This window comes from Nerophis ophidion, linkage group LG14 (assembly GCF_033978795.1).
Source record: "Nerophis ophidion isolate RoL-2023_Sa linkage group LG14, RoL_Noph_v1.0, whole genome shotgun sequence".
Classification (NCBI taxonomy): Eukaryota; Metazoa; Chordata; class Actinopteri; order Syngnathiformes; family Syngnathidae; genus Nerophis; species Nerophis ophidion.
Genome location: NC_084624.1, coordinates 4,745,237 through 4,769,705, shown reverse-complemented (window position 1 = coordinate 4,769,705; position 24,469 = coordinate 4,745,237). Strand labels below are relative to the sequence as shown.

Sequence of the window (24,469 nt, the reverse complement as noted above, 5' to 3'; positions counted from 1 at the left end):
TCTTTCCTGCCTCCTCACAGACAAGCAGGCGCACGTTCATACGTCACTTACTGTCATGTCATACGTACACGCCCTCGCCCAGCGGAGAGGTCGCGGCGTGGCTAACGTTAGCTGTGATGCTAGCAGGTTGTTGCGGAGAAAGAAGGTGAGAATCTCGTAACAAATGAAGGAAGAATTAATTCCCAAGAAAAGCAGCAGGGGGTCCATCGTCTGGCGGTGGTTTGGCTTCAAGCGGGAATATGTCGAATAGACAACTTTAATTTGTCAAGTGTGGTGCACAAGCCTTGCTACCAAAAGTAGCATTACTGCTAATATGTAGCATCATTTGAAAAGTCACCTGCTAATAACTTTAACAAATACAGTTTTGGCAAATTGACTTAGTCGTGATTTCCTTCACTGCATGAAAGTTTAAAAGTAGCATATATTAATGCAGTTTGAACAAGAATGTTTTAATGTAGACACATAGAATCATCATACTGCTGTGATTATATGCATCAAGTGTTCATTCAAGGCTAAGGCAAAATATCGTAATATATATCGTATATCGCGATATGGCCTAAAAATATCGTGGTATTAAAAAAAGGCAATATCGCCCAGCCCCACATGGGACTGTACCTTAGAGCGTAAGGGGAAACTGTAACTGAGTGTACAGCCCAATATGTCTCTCCTCATGAGTAAAATGAATCTGTCTGCGTGATTCTTTCTTCTTGTCTTGTGTAATAGATAGTTTGGTCTTTGAACCTGACAGGATCCTAAATATAAAAGACTATGTTCTTGTGATTAGGGCTGGGCGATTATATGATCGTCAATCCCGATTAATCGATCTTTAATGACCGTGGTCCTGTGTGTGCCTGGGAATGTGTGTTTTGTGTACTATGAAAGTGTGTGGCCTCCCGTTCCACCATGCGAAAATCAAGCTTGTCACGACATAATGTTCAATCAGCATTGTTCCTCTTCCTCCTTAGACAGCAGGAAGTGCAACACAGAAAAACTAAATAAAGAAATATGCCTAACACTAGCATATAAATTGAAACATCATTTAGAAAGAGCAGTGGCTTTTGTGACTGGATTTTTTTAGTTTCACTGTCTGCTGCAGTGCACCAGTAATCCGAACCTGAATGCGGACTTGCAGGCACTCACAGGAGTCTTTGTTAGTACCCATTTAGAGAATAAACACACCCACTAATTAAATCAGAAAAGGGTATTTTTATATCTAAATATTTTTCAATCACACTTTTTGTTTTTGTGTCTACAAAGATTCGAATCCTCTGATATAACATGGACTAAACAACTCTGCATACAAACAGTGTTTTCAAATCATTTTACAGTTTGTGGATAATAAACATTTTGTTACTGAAATAATCATTTAACTTGATTTATGTGTTGGTACACATTTTACACTACCTTCAAATTCAAACTGCACTTTAATATCATTGTATTCAATATTTGCTAAAGTATTTATGTTCTAAAAAAACTCCACAATCTGTGTTAATTTAATTAACGCCGCTTGCTGTTTGCCAAACACTGGTGAGAAGTAGGGATGCACCGAAATGAAAATTTGCGGTCGAAGCCGAATAAAATTTAAACGCTTGGCCGAAGGCCGAATACCGAATAATGAATGCAGTTTTTCACAATTTTTTTAATATTGCATAGAATAAATATTTAGACATGTTTTTCAAATAAAGTAATTTTTTTATTGAATATTGACATTTTTTTAATATTCCAGTAGCCTTCGCTTTTCAAAAAAAGCACAAAGTTTTTCATTTATATTAGGCCTTCAAACAAAACATGCATTCCAAAAAAAAAAACAAAGTGCATTAAAGTGGATAAACCCACAACAAATGAATTATTGTCCTTTTGGCAAAAGTCTACTAAGCCACAGTAGATATGCTAATAATGTAAACAGAAGGCTCAAGTAAATCTCAATTAAGTGTGTGCTTGTAACCTCATACACTTATACAGGTAGCCTACACAACAGGCTAATAATGTAAACAGAGGCCCCACTAAATCTCAATAAGTGTGTGCTTGTAACCTCATACACTTATACAGGTACACAACATATCCCAACGTCACTGCACGTTGGTTGATTGCGTCACCGCGTCAAAAAATTGCGTCACACGCCACTATTCGGCCTTGTTTTTAACTCATTCCACCGAAGGCCGAATGTGGCTTTTTTTGCCATATTTGGCCGAATGTATTCGGTTACCGATTAATCGGTGCATCCCTAGTGAGAAGCACTGATGTGGGAACTGCGTGGCGAAGTTGGTAGTGTGCTAGCAATCTGAGGGTTACTGGTTCAATCCCCACCTTCTACCATCATAGTCACGTCCGTTGTGTCCTTGGGCAAGACACTTCAGCCTTGCTCCTGATGGGTCCTGGTGAGCGCCTTGCATGGCAGCTCCCACCGTCAGTGTGTGAATGTGTGTGTGAATGTGGAAATAGTGTGGAAGCGCTTTGGGCTCCTTAAAAAGGGGTAGAAAAGCGCTATACAAGTACAACCCATTTGCCATTTACCATACAAGTAATTAAGAAATACAAAAACATGTTTTGGTGTTATTTACTGGTGTCATCTTTCAGTCTACATGTAGCTCCTATATGTGACTGCCATCTACTGGTCACACTTACAATTACACCATGTACCAAATAAAACAGCTCTGACGTCGGTAAGCATAACCAGAATTATTCCGTACATTAGGCGGGTTATAAGGCGCACTGTCGATTTTTGAGAAAATGAAAGGATTTTAAGTGCGCCTTATAGTCTGAAACATACGGTATTACTTAGGGGTGTAACGGTACGGGTATTTTATCCGGGGTTTCCGGTTCGGTGGGTGTACTGAAAGAGTTTCCACATGGACATATTAAGTAGCGTACTGCAAGTTGTGTAAACGATACTCAAAATGCCCGACATTTGAGGCATTTAAGAAACTTCGCCCTGACAGCTCCCCAAAAGAGGACATGTCCGGTGAAAAGAGGACGTATGGTCGGTCTATGACCTAGCCTGGTCGCTGCTAGCATGCTAGCAGTGACCAGGCCAGGTCTTGACCACAGGTCCTGCCCTCACCGGACCCAAAACCCACCTCGTGGGGCCGCCCGGGCGGAGCCCCCCCAAACGCCCCAAATGTCCAGCACCTCGAGTTATGGTTGCGTGTATTTTCAATCTACGTTCAGTGTTAAGAATGTTAAAAACAAAACAAATTGCGCGCGCAGTAGCATTCGTGAGTTTTGATACTTTTATTAATAGATTGCACAGTTCAGTACATATTCCGTACAATTGACCACTAAATGCTAACACCCCAATAAGTTTTTCAACTTGTTTAAGTCGGGGTCCACGTTAATCAATTCATGGTAAAAGAGGGAGGGGGAGAAATATGCCTAACACTAGCATGAGGGAGGGGGAGAGATAGAGAGAGCATGCGTTAGATTTATCAGATTTAATTTTTGTGTCAAAAGTGTGCCCCGCAGGCCATATGCAGCCCACAACTAATGTTTTAAAGGCACACGGCACATTCTACGGCACATTCTGAAAAATACTATTAAAATAAACAAAAGCATAACAAAAATGAAATAAAAAAGCTTAAAGGTTAAATGTAATTTAGAAAAAGTCGCAATGTTGACTAATAAAACAAAGCTGTTTCTTTGTTTTTTTTTTCAAACTGTCATCGCTCAAAATAAAAACATGAGTATATGTAGAATATATTTATATTATTTATCTATTATCAGAGGTGGGTAGTAACGCGCTACATTTACTCCGTTACATATACTTGAGTAACTTTAGGGTTAAATTGTACTTCTAAGAGTAGTTTTTATGCAACATACTTTTACTTTTACTTGAGTATATTTATAGAGAAGAAACGCTACTTTTACTCCGCTCCATTTATCTGCAATCAGGTCGCTACTCGCAAATTTTTTTTTTATCGATCTGTTTAAGCACGCTCTGTTTGTTTTGATTTTGTCAGACACGCATTCAAAGTAGGAACTACACTTGCTTGCGTTTCACCAATCACATGCAGTCACTGGTGACGTTGGACCAATCAAACAGAGCCAGGTGGTCACGTGACCGTCACACGTAGAACCCGACATGTTGAAAAACTTATTGGGGTGTTACCATTTAGTGGTCAATTGTACAGAATATGTACTGTACTGTGCAATCTACTAATAAAAGTTTAAATCAACCAATCAAAAGTGTAAAGGAAAAAAGACACTTTTTATTTCAACCGTACTTCCCGTCAAAAGCCTAAAGACTGATCGCACAGTTCCTGTCTTCACAATAAAAGCGGCGCTCCATCGCGCCTGCGCTAAGAAAATAAGAGTCTCCGAAAGCCAGCGCAAACAAGCTAGCAAGCTACGGAGTTTGCCGCCAATGTATTTCTTGTAAAGTGTATAAAAACGAATATGGAAGCTGGACAAATAAGATGCCAAAAACCAACGACTTTCATGATGTATTAGACAGGAAGGAGGAACTTTTTTTCTCATCCATTTGAAAACCGGGACGTTATCAGCACTATACTGTCTGATTCCAATCAATGCAAGTCATCAGAATCAGGTAATACACCAACTTATATTCTTGTCTTCATTAAAGATAGGAATCTATATGTTAAACATGCATGTATATTTATTAAAACACCTTTAACATGTGAACACAAACGGCAAAATAAATATACTATATACATATATATATATATATATATATATATATATACATACATACTGTATAGGATATGTATGTATGTGTATGTATATATGAGGTAGCTCACCTCGACTTGGTCATTTATTAAGTAATTGATTAACGTTGAAAAACTTATTGGGGTGTTACCATTTAGTGGTCAACTGTACGGAATATGTACTGTACTATCTACTAATAAAAGTTTCAATCAATCAATCAATCAATCAATCATTGCCTACTGAGCCTATTGTGGATCAATTTGCCTTACTTTTTTTATTTGAATGTATTATTATTTAATATATAATATTGTTTTAGTTGTTTAAGAGATATTCCTGGCTCTGAATTTGCTCATTGCTATTTTTATGTTTTTGTGCATTATTTGTTGCCGTCATTAAACGAACAGGTTACTCATCAGTTACTCACTACTTGAGTCGTTTTTTCACGACATACTTTTTACTTAGCTCAAGTAAATATTTGGGTGACTACTCCTTACTTTTACATGAGTAATAAATCTCTAAAGTAACAGTACTCTTGAGTAAAATTTCTGGCTACTCTACCCACCTCTGTCTATTATATATATAGTATATTATTTATTATTATTGTTGTCTATTGTGAGCGAACTGTAGTGCTGAATTTCCCCACAGGGATCAATATTTATATTCTATTGAATCAAGATCAATGTTATTATGAATTATTGACCTATCCAAGGTTCCCATTACTTCACATCAAATATTCCACTAAGAAAAATATTTTGGGTGGAAGATTTTGCAAATTGGGTAAATAAATAACCAAAAAACGTACATTTTGTTGTTTTCTTACTTTACCGAAAACGAACCGAACCATGACCTCTAAACCGAGGTATGTACCGAACCGAAATTTTTGTGTTATGTTACACCCCTAGTATAACCTCAATCAAAATGTCTGTTACAAGATACTGAATTAGTAAACACAAGGGATGCAACAGTGCTCATTATAATCCTGCACGGGACAATCCAACTTCAATTTTTTTTTCAAATTATCGTGATATTAATCAAGATCGGATGACATGAAAAAATTAATCGTGATCATTTTTTTTTCCATATCGCTCTGCCCTACCTCTGATACTTATATATAATGTGTTGAGATTTAGTTGGAATATGGAATCTTAACAGTCAAGCTCAGAAACGTACCAGAGATGCTGACGGTGGCGCCCGCCTCGATGACACCGCTGTTGGGCCGCACGCAGTACCTGCGCGGCGCCGTCGTCTTGACTTTGAAACATACTCTTTTGTCGGAGGGGTTCTTCAGTTTGAGGCTGGTGGTGACGACATCTGTGAAGGGACCTGGTGGACACAAATCAATCAATCAATCAATCAATCAATGTGTACTTATATAGCCCTAAATCACTAGTGTCTCAAAGGGCTGCACAAACCACAACACAAACCACTACGACATCCTCGGTAGGCCCACATAAGGGCAAGGAAAACTCACACCCAGTGGGACGTCGGTGACAATGATGACTATGAGAACCTTGGAGAGGAGGAAAGCAATGGATGTCGAGCGGGTCTAACATGATACTGTGAAAGTTCAATCCATAATGGATCCAACACAGTCGCAAGAGTCCAGTCCAAAGCGGATCCAACACAGCAGCGAGAGTCCCGTTCACAGCGGAGCCAGCAGGAAACCATCCCAAGCGGAGGCGGATCAGCGCAGAGACCATGAGGTTAGCACCAACATGTGCTGGAATGAACACTTACCAAACTTTTCCGATTATAAGTCGCAGTTTTTTTCCCAGAGTTTGGCTGGGGGTGCGACTTATACTCTGGAGCGACTTAAGTGTGTAATTATTAACACATTACTGTAAAATATCAAATAATATTATTTATCTCATTGACGTAAGAGACTAAGCGTATCTTAGCAATCGTCTCTCACACACACACACACACACACACACACACACACACACACACACACACACACGTCAACCAATACAAATTTGGCGGGGGCGGGTCATATTGTTAAAAAAAGATGCTACCTGCTACTTTGAAAATTGATCATTTCAACATTGGCGGTAGCTTATAAAAACTGAAAAGGCATACTTGCCAACCCTCCCGATTTTTCCGGGAGACTCCCGAATTTCAGTGCTCCTCACGAAAATCTCCCGGGGCAACCATTCTCCCGAATTTTTCCCGATTTCCACCCGGACAACGATATTGGGGGCTGTTCCTTTAGCGTCCTCTACAACCTGTTGTCACGTCTACTTTTCCTCCGTAAAAACAGTGTGTCAGCCCAGTCACATGATTTCTGCGCTTTTTACACACATGAACGAATGCCACGCATACTTGGTCAACAGCCATACAGGTCACACTGAGGGTGGCCGTATAAACAACTTTAACATTGTTACAAAATATGCGCCCCACTGTGAACCCACACCAAACAAGAATGACAAACATTTCGGGAGAACATCCGCACCGTGACACAACATAAACACAACAGAAGAAATACCCAGAAACCCTTTTAACACTAACTCTTCCGGGACGCTACAATATACACTATCGCTACCACCAAACCCCCAATCTCCCAAATCCAGGGGTCTCAAGGTTGGCAAGTATGTGAGAAGGGCTGAACAAAAATGGCACCGAAAAGGGAAATCATATTCTGCATCCTGTTCGGATTCAGAAAGGCTGGAATAATTTAGAACTGAAACTGACGATGACTCTGACGTAAACGACGTACCGATAGAAGAGGAAGCGGCGCATTGTCTACCTTTGGAGTTGGCAGAGTTGTTTAGAAGCAACACAGAGGAAGAAGATTTCATCGGTTAAGTGGGACAGATTGTTTGGTAAACGTAAAGCATCTTCATTATTTACTCTTCCAATAATATGTTACGTTTACATACCAGGCACGTTCAATCATCAATCAATCAATGTTTATTTATATAGCCCCAAACCACAAATGTCTCAAAGGACTGCACAAATCATTACGACTACAACATCCTCGGAAGAACCCACAAAAGGACAAGGAAAACTCACACCCAGTGGGCAGGGAGAATTCACATTCAGTGGGACGCCAGTGACAATGCTGACTATGAGAAACCTTGGAGAGGACCTCAGATGTGGGCAACCGCCCCCCTCTAGGGGACCGTTCACAGTTTGTTACTTATACGTCATATAACGTACACTTATTCAGCCTGTTCACTATTCTTTATTAATTTTAAATTGCCTTTCAAATGTCTATTCTTGGTGTTCGATTTTATCAAATAAATTTCCCCCAAAAATGCGACTTATGTTTTTTTTCCTTCCTTATTATGCATTTTCAGCCGGTGCGATTTATACTCTGGAGCAGGGGTGGCCACACTCTTTCTGCAGGCGAGCTACTTTTCTATTGACCAACTCGAGGGGATCTACCTCATTTATATATATCATTTATATTTATTTATTTATGAAAGAGACATTTTTGTAAACAAGTTAAATGTGTTTAATGATAATACAAGCATGTGTAACACATATAGATGTCTTTCTTACACGAAGACAAGAATATAAGTTGGTGTATTACCTGATTCTGATGACTTGCATTGATTGGAATCAGACAGTAATGATGATAACGCCCACATTTTCAAATGGAGGAGAAAAAAAGTTGTCCTTTCTGTACAATACCACATGAAAGTGGTTGGTTTTTGGCATCTAATTCATCCAGCTTCCATACACTTTACAAGAAAAACATTGGCGGCAAATTCCGTAGCTTGCTTGATTGACATTCACGGCACCCGAGGGTCTTGTGAGATGACGCTGGCTGCTGCCAGTTCATTATTATGAAAAAATGACAGAGAGGAAGGCAAGAAACACTTTTTATTTCAACAGACTTTTGCGCCGTCCCTTCCGTCAAAACTCTAAAGGCCGACTGCACATTTCCTATCTTCACAATAAAAGCCCTGCTTCATGCTGCCTGCGCTAACAAAATAAGAGTCTCGGAAAGCTGGCGTGCACAAGTGATGTGCACGCCAGCTTTCTGAGGGATCGCTTGTGCACGCCAGTTTTCCGAGACTCTGTATTTAGTTAGCGCAGGCAGCATGAAGCAGGGCTTTTATTGTGAAGATAGGAAATGTGCAGTCGGCCTTTAGAGTTTTGACGGAAGGTACGGCGCGGGAGTCTGTTGAAATAAAAAGTGTTTCTCGCCTTCCTCTCGGTCATATTTTCATAATAATGATCTTGCAGCAGCCAGCGTCATCTCACAAGACCCTCCGGTACCGTGAATGTCATTTAAGTGACGTCTTGGTGAAGATTGATGATCACTCATTTTTAGGTCTATTTTTTTTAAAAGCCTGGCTGGAGATCGACTGACACACCCCCCGCGGTCGACTGGTAGCTCGTGATCGACGTAATGGGCACTCCTGATCTGGAGCGACTTATAATCTGAAAAATACGGTAGATTCCTGAGGGCAATGTATTGCATTTCAATGCTAAATCAATATATATTTTACTTTGAAAGAAGAAAAGGTTGGCATAGAAGGTAAAAAAAAAAAAAAAAGAAGTGGATTAGGTGGCCGGGATGAGAGTGAATAATTTAATAAAGACATGTTGGGCATGAGTCAGACCTGGTCACATACAACGCTTGCTTGAGCATCTTGTGATAAGAGTTTGCTTCCCATTAGCCTGACAGTCAGAACGTCCTCATGACTTACCTTTCAACTTTAATCTACTAATATTATTAAAAGCAAGAAACAGCATCGTAATGAGTTTTTGTTAATTTATTCTCGTGATCTAAAGAATGCTCTTTCTACTCCACAAACTAAGTCAGAATATGTAACATTGATGCCGGTGCTTAGCATGGACACACAACATGCACGAGTGAATGTTAAGACTGCTTATTCAACGTGGAAGTGCTTAAATTGTGAGGAAACACAAGGAGGCTGAATTAACGCCATACAATGAAGCCGGTGATTTATTGCTTAACTAAGCAGCTCGCTTATTTTTCTGCTTTTATGGCAAGAAAGTTCAACTGTGACTTCAAACATTTCATTAACGTTTTTCACCAGTGACGTTTTGATGATTTCCATTTCCATCATTTTGCATTGGATATAAAAGTGTTCAAAAACATTTTGTGGTAGAATGAATGGCGTGTTTGTGCCTGCAGGTATTAAAGGATCTGTACGGGCTGCTTTAAGCTGGGGGAGCGTTGACAAAAGGCCACATTCACACGTTGACTGAGATAAGACGCAAGGCGTGACATTGCGGGTGGCCATGACTGAGATGTGGTTATACACGCACGTTTTAGCCTACTGCCAGTATGTACTCATTTTGACGAAATAGCAGCCTTGCAATTATTTAAAGGGGAACATTATCAGCAGACCTATGTAAGCGTCAATATATACCTTGATGGTGCAGAAAAAAGACCATATATTTTTTTAACCGATTTCCAAACTCTAAATGAGTGAATTTGGGCGAATTAAACGCCTTTCTGTTTATTGCTCTGGAGGCGATGACGTCAGAATGTGACGTCGCCGAGGTAACACACCCGCCATTTTCCTTTTCAACACATTGTAAACATTGGGTCTCAGCTCTGTTATTTTCCGTTTTTTCGACTATTTTTTGGAACCTTGGAGACATCATGCCTCGTCGGTGTGTTGTCGGAGGGTGTAACAACACTAACAGGGAGGGATTCAAGTTGCACCACTGGCCCGAAGATGCCAAAGTGTCTGCCGCCAGACCCCCATTGAATGTGCCAGAGTGTCTCCACATTTGACCGGCGATGCTAAGACAGACGATGGCACAGAGATGTATGGATAACCTGCAGATGCATTTGCAACGATAGTCAACAAAATCACAAAGGTGAGTCTGTTGATGTTGACTTATGTGCTAATCAGATATATTTGGTCGCGGCGTGACTGCTAGCTAATCGATGCTAACATGATACGCTAATCGATGCTAACATGCTAATTACCGGCGGTGCTAAAGCAGACATGGTACAGAGATGTATGGATAACCTGTAGATGCATTTGCAACTATATTACATTTCCTTCCACCCACATTTAATGCGAAACAAACACTTACCAATCGACGGATTTAAGTTGCTCCAGTGTCACAAGATGCGAAAGTCCTAATCGTTTAGTCCGCACATTTTACCGGCGATGCTAACGCAGCTATTCGGCCATGCTATGGCTATGAATAGCGTCAATAGCTATTCGCTCAATAGCTTCAGTTTCTTCTTCAATACTTTCATACTCCAACCATCTGTTTCAATACATGCGTAATCTGTTGAATCGCTTAAGATGCTGAAATCCGAGTCTGAATCCGAGCTAATGTCGCTATATCTTGCTGTGCCATTCGCCATTGTTTGTTTACATTGGCAGCACTGTGTGAAGTCACAGGGAAATGGATAGTGGTTTCGAAGATAGCGAAAATAAGGCACTTTAAAGCTTTATTTAGGGATATTCCGAGACCGGTAAAATTTTGAAAAAAACATCAAAAAATACAACAAGCCACTGGGAACTAATTTTTATTGTTTTTAACCCTTTTGAAATTGTGATAATGTTCCCCTTTAAAGTAGCGCTCTTGCTAAATGTAGCCCGACTGTAGAGTGTTTGTTCTCCCCACCTACAAGAATCGTTAAGAGAATTGTTTGGAAAGAATGGCAAGCGACTCCAAGGAATTTCTATACGCTGGGAACCGGTTCTGAACAAGAACTGATTTTTGATTCCCATCTCTATACATCAGGGGGGCCCATTACGCCGATCGCGAGCTACCGGTCGATCGCAAGCCAGGCATTAAAAAAATAGACCTAAAATGAGCAATCATGAATCTTCACTTTCGTCAGTTGTTTGACATTCTCGGCACCCAAGGATCTTGTGAGATGACGCTGGCTGTTGCGAGCTCATTATTAAAGAAAAAAAAATCACTGACGGGACGGAGAGAAACACTTTTTATTTCAACGGACTCTTGGGCCGGACCTGCTGTCAAAACTCTAAAGACCGACTGCACAGTTCCTGTCTTCACCACAAAAGACCTGCTTCCTCCTGCCTGTGCTAACAAAATAAGAGTCTCAGAAAGCTAGCGCGCACAAGCTAGCAAGCTACGGAGTTTGATGCCAATGTATTTCTTATAAAGTGTATAAAAAAAGACTATGCAATTTGGACAAATGAGATGCCAAATCCAACCACTTTCATGTGGTATTGGACAGAATGGAGGACTTTTTTCCTCCTCCATTTGAAAATGCGGACGTTATCGGCACCACTGTCTCATTCCAATCAATGCAAGTCATCAGAGTCAGGTAATACACCAACTTATATTCTTGTTTTCATGAAAGAAAGGAATCTATAATGTGTTAAACATGCTTGTATTATCATTAAACACCATTAATTTAACAAAAATGTCTCTTTCATAAATAAATAAATATAAATTATAAATATGAACGAGGTAGATATCCTCGACTCGGTCAATTGAAAAGTAGCTTGCCTGCAGAAAAAGTGTGGGGACCCCTAATATACATCAAAGATTTTGAGACGGGGGCCAAATTTTGGAGAAAAAAAATGTGCCTGGGGGCTGGTGTATCTGTTTTTAGGAACACTAATACAAAACCTCACAATAATGTCTGATTGAATGCTAAAAACATTGTGCCAGACCTCCTTAAAAAACCGAATGAAATGTTTAATTTTCTACTGAAGGAGACACCCAGAAAGTACATGACAATAATCTGGGATTTACTATGGTAACTATAAACGATAAAACACTGAATATTGACAACAAATGAACGTTACGCCCCCTCTCGATCGACATATTTATCAATAAAGCCAAAGGTAACAAAAATTCAAAACCCCCAACTACAATCTGTTATATCACTAAACTTTAGAACTTTGTTGTAAAAATCTCCTTCCTCGTCTGTCCCTGACACCTGCATTTCAGGTTGGCCGCTAAGCAAATACTATGTGGAAACACTCCCCACCCACACTGCTCGGTGCCCCGTCTGAGGTGCTGTGACTTAGATTACTATAGTAACTAAACTATCATGCAAACGTGCAGATTCCAACCATTGAAATACTTTGTATAGTTCAAGACTTGAGGTAATTTAAAAACATTACTCAACATCATAATGGCAGCAACATTTTCCATCTTAAAAGGTCTAAAAAAATTATTTGGGAATGTCCGGCGAGCCACATTGAAAAGGGGCTTACTTTGCCTCGGTCTACTATACATCACTCTTAAAATGAAGAAATAACTGATAAAAAAAACTTAAGTGTTTATAATGTAATCCTAAAATACAATGATGATAATAATGAAAGTAATTTAAAATGATATAAACTTATTTTTCATTACCGTATAATTTGTTGCTATTGTACTGGAAAGTAAATAACTTTGCTAGCCTAAATAACAAAAAGAACACAATAAAAAATCTAATTCCTTGTGTGTTACATACTTGGCTAAAAAAGATTATTCTGATTAACAAAAAAATAAGACTCCTTCTGTAACCAAAAATTTAATTTAAATAAATATTGAACATATTTTCGCCCCCGTTGGAAAAACCATAAAATCGGGTTGTCTTTTTTTTTTTTGCTCTTACAACCTTCTCGCTCGTTCTTCCCTGTTGATGGGCTCATATACCATATCCGGTTTGAGGCTGAAATATTCTCACAAAAAGACATTTGGCTTTGTAATTATACTTTTCCTTCCTAACTGTTGTATTTCAATGGGGTGCATATTTTGGTAGTATTAATGTCGACGTTAATTTCCTTCAATTGCAAAAAGTTGACTACTTGCAGTTTTGCTGAGGCAACCATTTCATCTGGTTCTCTTGCATTATTCACGGCTTTCGCGTAGGATCTTGGTTTAATTCGGTGACCTGTCATAACAAAATTATTCATTCAGTTATCCTGATCCATTTTAATCTACGATATCCCTTTAGCATTATGTTTTCTCGTTTCACTGAAATAATTTCCTCTTGGAGAAACTTGAATTCAATACACATTTCCTCAAAATCCCTTCTCATGTTATTTTTCTGAGTTTGAAGACTTTCTATATTTTCCTACAGGCTTCTCAGATCGTTTTTGTTTGTTGCTTTTCTCAGGTCTTCTTTAAAGTTTTCTTATTACTCTAAGTTTGCTTTGTGATCTAATCTTGCATTTTGTAGGTCATCGACTGTTTTTTGTAGCATCCAGTCTTGCTTCTCCTCGTGTCCTGTATCCAACATCAAATCTTTCTTCCCCTTGTGTCCTGTGTCCAGAGACTCATTTTATTCAGATGACAGCGAAGGTTTCGAGACCTGAGTTCTTCTAGATTTTGACATTGCAGCAGCTCGCAGACATCAGTGCCTCTTTAGCAGCGCGTATCAGCTTTCTAACGGCAGTTGCTTCTTTAGAGACTTGCGGCACTTTTAATTTGTTTATTTCAACAATTTCGTACCTTGTGTTGTTCAGAGATCAACCGGAGGTTTGAGCCCGTCAACTTATATCATTCTGTCGTCTTAAGCACTTTAAAACAGCTTCAAACTCTCGCTGTAGCTTCTGGTTGCTAGGCAACTGGTTGGAATTTCATTCTCTTCCAACTTGCCTTATTTCAGCGAATTAATGCCTCTCATCGGACCAAAAGCAGTTTGAAGATGCCAGGCACCTCTCCTGTGGCTAGGGATGATGTTCGAAAACCGGTTCACCCGATTGTTCGATAAGAAAAGAACCAATTCCATGGATTCGAATCCCTTTTTGAGAAACGGTTCCCGTTATCGAAGTCACTATAGTAAAGAAAAATATTTGGTTCTCTATTCAAATCCCTGGGAACGAATCACGTGTCACAGGAAATGTCCTGTGGCACGTCACAGGAAATGTCCTGTGGCACGTCACAGGAAATGACGTAGCTCAGTCATTCGGCGGCAGATACAGAAGCAGCAAGAACAACGGACTGGAAAAAAACACTCCGAGCCATGGCTTCACTTTACTGAGAAATACGACGAGGAAACGGCTATCTGCAATTATCGCCAGGCTTTGCGTTCCAGTAAGGGGAGCAGTACAACAAACATGTTGAAACCTGTTCAGGCCGTACATAACCTGAAGGTTAGAGAAACGTGTTGTGTCTTCGACACGTGGAGAAGCAGCGACAGAGATGACGAAGCACGTCCCTATTCCTCTGCTTCAACCTGCAGTCCAAGTGATAGCGCCGGTGAGTAACCAACGTTAACGGTTTCCGGTTAATTTCCATATTTGCTCACTTGTAGCCTTCAGGCTAAAATAACGTTACCTCTTATGTCAACCAGCACTGCAATAATGTCAGCTAGATTAACGTTACCTAAGCATAGTCAGTGGCTAACGGTAACGTTAACGATAGCCTTTTTGTATGTGTGTGATAACATTAACGTTATCTTGTAGCCTACACCACTCCAGAGTGTGCAGGTCTGTCTAATAAATACAAATGAATGCAGGATTTTCCCTGCATGTATTTTTCTAAGGTGGCCTACTTAAAGGGGCACTAACAGTCAATATTTATTTATTTTATTTAAATTTTTTTCTTAAAAAATAAAACTGAGTTTTTCTTAAACCAAGTAGCCAAAAAGTAGCATTACTGCTAATATGTAGCATCATTTGAAAAATCAGCTGCTAGAGAATGAAGAGTGCTTACTCTGCATGTCAAAATCTCCATTCGGTGCCACACCAACAAAATGCAGAGGCAACCATTTCAACATCAACACTGTATGAAAAAAATTGTGAACAATATAAAGAAATACCGTCCGCAGTAACTTACCACATAGCAATTTGATTTCCTATTATGCAGCTCATTATTATTTGACAGTTATCAATCAATCAATCGTTTACTTATATAGCCCTAAATCACTAGTGTCTCAAAGGGCTGCACAAACCACAACACAAACCACTACGACATCCTCGGTAAGCCCAGGAGTTATTGAAATATCTTGTGTGACATCATGCACAAAAGTGCACTTTATTTGTTTTAAACTATTGTAGTGGGGTTCTGTACAAAAATGTCACTTTAATTTAGTATTGTTTTGATATATCATCTTAGTGACATCATGCACAAAAGTTCACTCATAGCTTGTTTTAAAATGTCTCTGACAATCTTGAACTTACTGTTTTGAAATGAAATGAATGTTTAATAAATACAGTTTTGGTCAATTGACTTACCGTATTTTTCAGACAATAAGTCATTGATTGGGGGTGCGACATATACTCCGGAGCGACTTGTGTGAAATTGTTAACACATTACCGTAAAATATCAAATTATATTATTTATCTCATTCGCGGAAGAGACGAAGAAAATGTCAGCAATCGTCACACACACGTCAACCAATAAGAATTTGGCGGGGTAGGGTCATGGCAGAAGTGCATTGTGGGTCATGAAATGCTAAATGCTATATGCTACTAAAATGGATCATTTTATCGTTGGCGGTAACTTACGAAAACCGAGAAGAGCTGAACAAAAATGGCACCGAAAAGGAAATCATGTACTGCAGATTACACAATATCAAATAATATTATTTATCTCATACGTGGAAAAGACGAAGAAAATGTCAGCAATCGTCACATACACGTTAACCAATAAGAATTCGGCGGGGGAGGGTCATGGCAGAAGTGCATTGTGGGTCATGGGATGCTATTTGCTATATGCTACTGCCGTAGCTATTAAAATGGATCATTTCATCGTTTGCGGTAACTTATAAAAACTGAGAAGGGTTGAACACAAATGGCACCGAAAAGGACATCATGTACTGCAGATTACAAGCTGGACGTAGTGAAATATGCAGCAGAAAAGGACAAGAGGAAGCGGCGCATAACTTTTGAGTTGGCAGAGTTGTTTAGAAGCGACATCCAGGAAGAAGTTTTCATCGGATTTATCGATTAGGATCAGAGGTGGGTAGAGTAGCCAAAAACTGTACTCAAGTAAGAGTACTGTTACTTTAGAGATTTATTACTCAAGTAAAATTAAGGAGTAGTCATCCAAATATTTACTTGAGTAAAAGTAAAAAGTATGTTGTGAAAAAACTACTCAAGTACTGAATAAGTGATGAGTAACCTGTTTGTTTAATGATTACGGCAACAAATAATGCACAAAAACAAAAATAGCAATGAGCGAATTCAGAGCCAGGAATATCTCTTAAGCAACTAAAACAATAATATATATTAAATAATTATACATTAAAATAAAAGGCAAATTGAGCCACAATAACTTAACAGCACCGTAGGCTCAGTAGGCATTCATTGATTGATTGAAACTTGTATTAGTAGATTGCACAGTACAGTACATATTCCGTACAATTGACCACTAAATGGTAACACCCCAATAAGTTTTCAACGTCAATCAATTATTTAATAAATGACCAAGTCGAGGTGATCTACTTCATATATACATACACACACATATCATATATATTAATATGTCCAGGGTGTACCCCGCCTTTTGCCCGATTGTAGCTGAGATAGGTGCCAGCGGACCCGCGACCTCAAAAGGGAATAAGCGGTAGGAAATGGATGGATGGAGATATATATATATAATTTATATTTATTTATTTTGCCGTTTTTGTTTACATGTTAAAGGTGTTTTAATGAATATACATGCATGTTTAACAAATAGATTCCTATCTTTCATGAAGACAAGAATATAAGTTGGTGTATTACCTGATTCGGATGACTTGCATTGATTGGAATCAGACAGTATAGTGCTGATAATGTCCACGTTTTCAAAAGGAGGAGAAAAAAAGTTCTTCCTTTCTGTCTAATACCACATGAAAGTGGTTGGTTTTTGGCATCTTATTTGTCCAGCTTCCATATTCGTTTTTATACACTTTACAAGAAATACATGGGCGGCAAACCTCCGTAGCTTGCTAGCTTGTTTGCGCTGGCTTTCGGAGACTCTTATTTTGTTAGCGCAGGCACGATGGAGCGGCACTTTTATTGTAAAGACAGGAACTGTGCGATCAGCCTTTCGGCTTTTGACAGGAAGTACAGTTGAAATAAAAAGTGTCTTTTTTCCTTTACACTTTTGATTAATTGGTTGAAACTTTTATTAGTAGATTGCACAGTACAGTACATATTCCGAACAAATGAAGACTAAATGGTAACACCCCAATAAGTTTTTCAACTTTTTTAAGTCGGATTCGACGTGTGACGGTCACGTGACCGCCTGGCTCTGTTTGATTGGTCCAACGTCACCAGTGACTGCATGTGATTGGTGAAACGCACGCATGCGTAGATCCTACTTTGAAAAACCAAAACAAACTAATAGATCGATAAAAAAAAAAGTAGCGAGTAACGAGCTGAATGTACATGAATGAAGCGGAGTAAAAGCAGCGTTTCTTCTCTATAAATATACTCAAGTAAAAGTAAAAGTATGTTGCATAAAAACTACAATTTATCCCAAAAGTTACTCAAGTAGATGTAACTGAGTAAATGTAGCGCGTTACTACCGACCTCTGATTTGGAGTGACATATTGCTTGGTAAACATATAGCATGTTCTATATGTTATAGTTATTTGAATGACTCTTACCATAATATGTTAGGTTAACATAGCAGTTGCTTACTTATGCCTCATATAACCTACACTTATTCAGCCTGTTGTTCATCCATCCATCCATCCATTTCCTACCGCTTATTCCCTTTCGGGGTCACGGGGGGCGCTGGCGCCTATCTCAGCTACAATCGGGCGGAAGGCAGGGTACACCCTGGACAAGTCGCCACCTCATCGCAGGGCCAACACAGATAGACAGACAACATTCACACTCACATTCACACACTAGGGCCAATTTAGTGTTGCCAATCAACCTATCCCCAGGTGCATGTCTTTGGAAGTGGGAAGAAGCCGGAGTACCCGGAGGGAACCCACGCATTCACGGGGAGAACATGCAAACTCCACACAGAAAGATCCCGAGCCTGGATTTGAACCCAGGACTGCAGGAACTTCGCATTGTGAGGCAGACGCACTAACCCCTCTGCCACCGTGAATATATCAAGATATAAAATTGTGATATGGCCTAAAAATATCGAGATATTTTAAAAAATGCCATATCGCCCAGCCCTACGATCAATACATGTAGGAAAAACCCTGTCTATATTAGCAAGGGTATTTATTTTTGCAATTATTTTTGGACACGCATTAATAAAGAGTAGAGAAGAGCCCGGCATGAACAACGGGCAAAAAGCACAGAAGAAGTTGCCTTTGGCAAAAAAAAAGAGTGAACATCATAAAGTGAAAGTAAGACTGTGAGCATGCATGTTCACCACAGTCGCCCACACTTCCTCCATCTATTACCTAACCCTGAGATGCCACCTTGGCTCATCTTGCTGCATGGAAGCCAAGTTTGGGTCCCCCGGGGGCCCCATCCTGCCGGTCTAAAAATACGATTGAGAGGGGGTGCCCCCTCTCTTTGCTGGAGGAATCCCAGCAGAGCCTCGACAAGGCAAAGCAGGGCTTGCAGCGGCCCAGACCGATTTAGCTCGGTGTCTGCCAGGGAGACATGTTCCTTCAGCTCGTGTTACTTGGCAAACATTTGTCCGGCTAAATGTCCCATTAAACACAGAAGAGCTCGGCAGATAGATCAGAAGGCTACCAGGCTGCTAATGGAATAGGTGCATGATTGGGTTACATTTCAATTGATGAGTACGTTGAGGAAGGTTGGCAAGCAAAGGACATCGATAAAAAGTCCTGTGTTGCTCTGCCTGTTTGGTTAATGCATCCAGTCTGATGACTTTATTCATTTAATCGGACATTAGCATTAATTTCATCTGATGAGTCGATTAATGCAGCATGTGACCTACCACAAAAAAATACCTTCACATTATCTAGCCTGGGTAAGCGACCCTGTCTTGCTTCCCACAGACCCTGACACGCACCTCCCAAAAAATGATAGCTTTGCATCGGCAGCAATGCAGAGTGCAGAGCTGTGATTGGTCAGGTTTTGCCAAGAAGGGTTCATAAGCACAGGAGAGTATATATTGTTCTTGAAATAAATAAATTATTGCATGAAAGAAAACAGTAATTGAACATTTAAATGCACACTGATATTGTGTACTTAATATCTCGGTTCACTATATAAAAAATGATTGAATGTTTTGTTTTTTAGCTCGCTGTGTTATTAAGAAGTCACACACACTTTTAACTTTTATTGCCAATCTTGAGCTAACAGGTTCAATTCTAAAACAATCTCTTGTTCACACATATCTTTTTCTCTCACACACACAACACTTCCTTATTCTCTGTCAATCACTTTTCAGGCACGGTACTTTCACAAAACAAGGGGGCTCCGAACTTAAATAACACAAACATTAAAAAACCAACAGGTTGTTACCACGGTTAAACAGTTTTGTTTATTTTCAATTACATATCTTTCTTTTGTACCATGTACAGAACGACCGAAAAGTATTACAAATTCACCCGTCTTCTTGCACAGTCCATCTTCCCAAACGACTTTTCCTCTGGTTCATGAGTAAAACACCCATTAAAGTCCTACTGAAAGCCACAACTAGCGACCACGTAGTCTGATAGTTTATATATTAATGATGGAATTTTAACATTGCAACACATGCCAAAACGGCCATGTTAGTTTACTAAATTACCATTTTAAATTTCCCGCGGAGTTTCCTGTTGAAAACGTCGCAGAATGATGACGCGATGGCGACGTTATTGGTTGGAGGGGACATTTTAGCCAAGCACCACTTACGGCTAAAAGTCGTCTCTTTTCATCGCGCAATTACACAGTATTTTGGACATCTGTGTTGCTGAATCTTTTGCAATTTGTTCAATTAATAAAGGAGACTATAAATAAGAATGCTGTTGGTGGAAAGCGGTGGATTGCACCGAGACACAGCCGGTGTTTTTGTTGTGACGCTTTAACACAGAGCGGTCAAGCGAACATGTTTCTCCACGTCAACCAGCTAGTTTTTGGATGGGAAAATTGTCGGCTCTTACTGGAGACTTCAGTGGATTATGGGACCTTTTCCTGTAGCTGTCAAAAAGGCATCTGTGATCTTGGCTCCTCATCGGCTTCTCTCTGAGACACTGGCATTCACCGCAGCCATCCGACTTTCAGGTATGACTTTACTCATCTAATCTCACTAAAATATTATTAACACAATAAGCAGATAAAGGATTTTCCCGAATTATCCTATTAAATGTGTCTAATTACATCTGAAACGCTACCACTGCTGCCGCCCCGAGCCGTCGCTTTTTCTTTTTTTTTTTTTTGTGCCTCAGTCTAACTTTGTTTATCAACGAATCTTTCATCCTTGCTCAAATTAATGGGGAAATTGTCGCTTTCTCGGTCCGAATAGCTCTTGCTGCTGGAGGCTATGATTATAAACAATGTGAGGATATGAGGAGCCCTCACACCGGTGACGTCACGCGCACATCGTCTGCTACTTCCGGTAAAGGCAAAGCTTTTTTATTAGCGACCAAAAGTTGCGAACTTTATCGTCAATGTTCTCTACTAAATCCTTTCAGCAAAAACATGGCAATATCGCAAAATGATCAAGTATGAAACATAGAATGGACCTGCTATCCCCGTTTAACTAAGAAAATTTAATTTCAGTAGGCCTTTAAAGTAAACTGATGATTCTGAATGATAAGTTCCGGTGCAAACAAAGACAATATTGCGGTTGTCATCATTCTTTACAAGAAAGTCAGTATCTAGTCAAAGGCAGCTTTGGTAGAAACTGCCACTTAGTGTTTTGGAGGAGAATTACAAGTCATGCGCCATACCCCGTGAAAGAGCTGTTAAATCAAGACGCCTTCAGGTCGGACGCAAGCTACGTGACGCAAGAGTATATTTCAGCCTTTAGGAAGAAATTACTGGTGAGGTGAAATAAGGAGGTGCATTGATCAGATTACCAGGCAGCACAGAGTCGCTAGTATCGCTCTGGCTGTCAGGAGAGAACTTTAGGAGTCAACTGAGGAAATCAAGTCGTGTTCAAGGGCTCTACTTTGGTCACGTCTGTTTTTAGTTTTACTTCAAAAGCAAAACTGACCACACTGCTACTTTGACTTTTATGTAATGAATGTAATGTTTTGTACCCAAACGTGAAAACAAACAATACAAGCCAATCTGGTTTGGGACTAAATTGAGCGTTTATGTTCACTATAGTGTAGGACAGACAGGCACCAAATACAGCAAGTTAAAGTCCTACTGAAAGCCACTACTAGCGACCACGCAGTCTGATAGTTTATATATCAATGATGAAATATTAACATTGCAACACATGCCAATACGGCCTTTTTAGTTTACTAAATTACAATTTTAAATTTCCCGGGAGTTCCATTCTGGAAACGTCGTGTAATGATGACGTGTACGCAAGACGTCACGGGTTTTTAGGAAGTATGAGCGCTGCGCACACACACAGCTAAAAGTCGTCTGCTTGAACGGCATAATTACACAGTATTTTGGAGATCTGTGTTGCTGAATCTTTTGCAATTTGTTCAATTAATATTGGAGAAGTCACAGTAGAAAGATGGAGTTGGGAAGCTTTAGCCTTTAGCCACACAAACACACGGTGATTCCTTGTTTAAAATTCCTGGAGGTGAAACTTTACTATGGATCACAGCGCGGTGAAGCGAACATGAATCAAGACGGAATGTCAACTAGCAGGTTTCGGTGAGAAAATTGTGGTTAAAAAGTCGCTTTTTACTGGAGAAAAGCTGAGCTTGTGTCGTCCATGCAGCTGCCGTCGACTCCCCTGAGACACTGCGCGTCAACACACCCGTGGAGACACCCTTCCGACTATCAGGTACTGTTAAACTCACTAAAACACTAGCAACACAATAGAAAGATAAGGGATTCCCCAGAATTATCCTATTAAATGTGTCTAAAAACATCGGAATCCGTCCCAATCGCATTTTTTTTTCTTCTAGTCCGTCGCTATCAATATCCTCAAACATGAATCTTTCATCCTCGCTCAAATTAATGGGGAAATTGTCGTTTTCTAGGTCCGAATAGCACTTTATGTTGGAGGCTCCCATTAAAAACAATGTGAATATGTGAGGAGCCCCCACACTTGCGACGTCATCATCTGCGACTTCCGGTAGAGGCAGGGCTTTTCTCTTAGCACCGAAAGTTGCGAACTTTATCGTGGATGTTCTCTACTAAATCCTTTCAGCAAAAATATGGCAATATCGCGAAATGATCAAGTATGACACATAGAATGGACCTGCTATCCCCGTTTAAATAAGAAAATCTCATTTCAGTAGGCCTTTAAAGGGGAACATTATCACCAAACCTATGTAAGCGTCAATATATACCTTGATGTTGCAGAAAAAAGACCATGTATTTTTTTAACCGATTTCCGAACTCTAAATGGGTGAATTTTGGCAAATTAAACGCCTTTCTGTTTATCGCTCTTTTAGCGATGACGTCAGAACGTGACGTCACCGAGGTAACACACCCACCATTTTCATTTTCACATTACAAACACCGGGTCTCAGCTCTGTTATTTTCTGTTTTTTTTTCGACTATTTTTTGGAACCTTGGAGACATCATGCCTCGTGGGTGTGTTGTCGGAGGGTGTAACAACACTAACAGGGAGGGATTCAAGTTGCACCACTGGCAAGAAATCTCCCGCCAGACCCCCATTGAATGTGCCAGAGTGTCTGCACATTTGACCGGCGATGCTAAGACAGACATGGCACAGAGATGTATGGATAACCTGCAGATGCATTTGCAACGAATAAGTCAACGAAATCACAAAGGTGAGTTTTGTTGATGTTGTTGACTTATGTGCTAATCAGACATATTTGGTCACGGCATGACTGCCAGCGAATCGATGCTAACATGCTATGCTAATCGATGCTAACGTGCTATTTACTCTAGCTGTATGTACATTTGAAACTAAATACCCACATTTAATGCGAAACAAACACTTACCAATCGACTGATTTAAGTTGCTCCAGTGTCACAAGATGCGAAAGTCCTGATCGTTTGGTCCGCACATTTTACGGCGATGCTAATAAGGCAGCCATGCTATGGGCCACTACATTAGGTACACCCATGCTATGGCCGAATAGCGTCAATAGCTATTCGCTCAATAGCTTCAATTTCTTCTTCAATTTCGTTTTCACTATCTGCCTTCATACTCCAACCATCTGTTTCAATACATGCGTAATCTGTTGAATCGCTTAAGCCGCTGAAATCAGAGTCTGAATCCGAGCTAATGTCGCTATATCTTGCTGTGGTAACCGCCATGTTGTTTGTATTGGCAGCCCTGTATGACGTCACACGGAAACGGACAGTCGCATCCATCCATCCATCCATCCATGTTCTACCGCTTATTCCCTTTCGGGGTCGTGGGGGGCGCTGGCGCCTATCTCAGCTACAATCGGGCGGAAGGCGGGGTACACCCTGGACAAGTCGCCACCTCATCGCAGGGCCAACACAGATAGACAGACAACATTCACACTCACATTCACACACTAGGGCCAATTTAGTGTTGCCAATCAACCTATCCCCAGGTGCATGTCTTTGGAGGTGGGAGGAAGCCGGAGTACCCGGAGGGAACCCACGCATTCACGGGGAGAACATGCAAACTCCACACAGAAAGATCCTCAGCCTGGAATTGAATCCAGGACTGCAGGACCTTCGTATTGTGAGGCAGACGCACTAACCCCTCTGCCACCGTGAAGCCACAGTCGCATCGCAAATAGCGAAAATCAAGAACTTTATAACTTGTTTTAGGGATATTCCGGGAGGTGTAAAATTTTGAAAAAAAACTTCAAAAAATAAAACAAACCACTGGGAAATGATTTTTTTTTGTTTTAAACCCTTTTGAAATTGTCATAATGTTCCCCTTTAAAGGTTAACCACTTTTTATGGAATTTTGCCTATCGTTCACAATCTTTATAAGACGTTAGGGT

At 40.1% G+C, this 24,469-nt stretch overlaps 1 protein-coding gene across 1 annotated transcript in view; it reads right to left on the bottom strand.

The window, feature by feature from the left end:
• vapal (VAMP (vesicle-associated membrane protein)-associated protein A, like) overlaps positions 1–24,469 on the bottom strand; it is a 49,407-nt gene that overhangs the window by 13,045 nt on the left and 11,893 nt on the right. Inside the window, exon 2 of the mRNA XM_061919689.1 lies at positions 5,833–5,985. Coding sequence (XP_061775673.1) covers positions 5,833–5,985 — 153 coding nt within the window. The remainder of the gene's footprint in view (positions 1–5,832; positions 5,986–24,469) is intronic.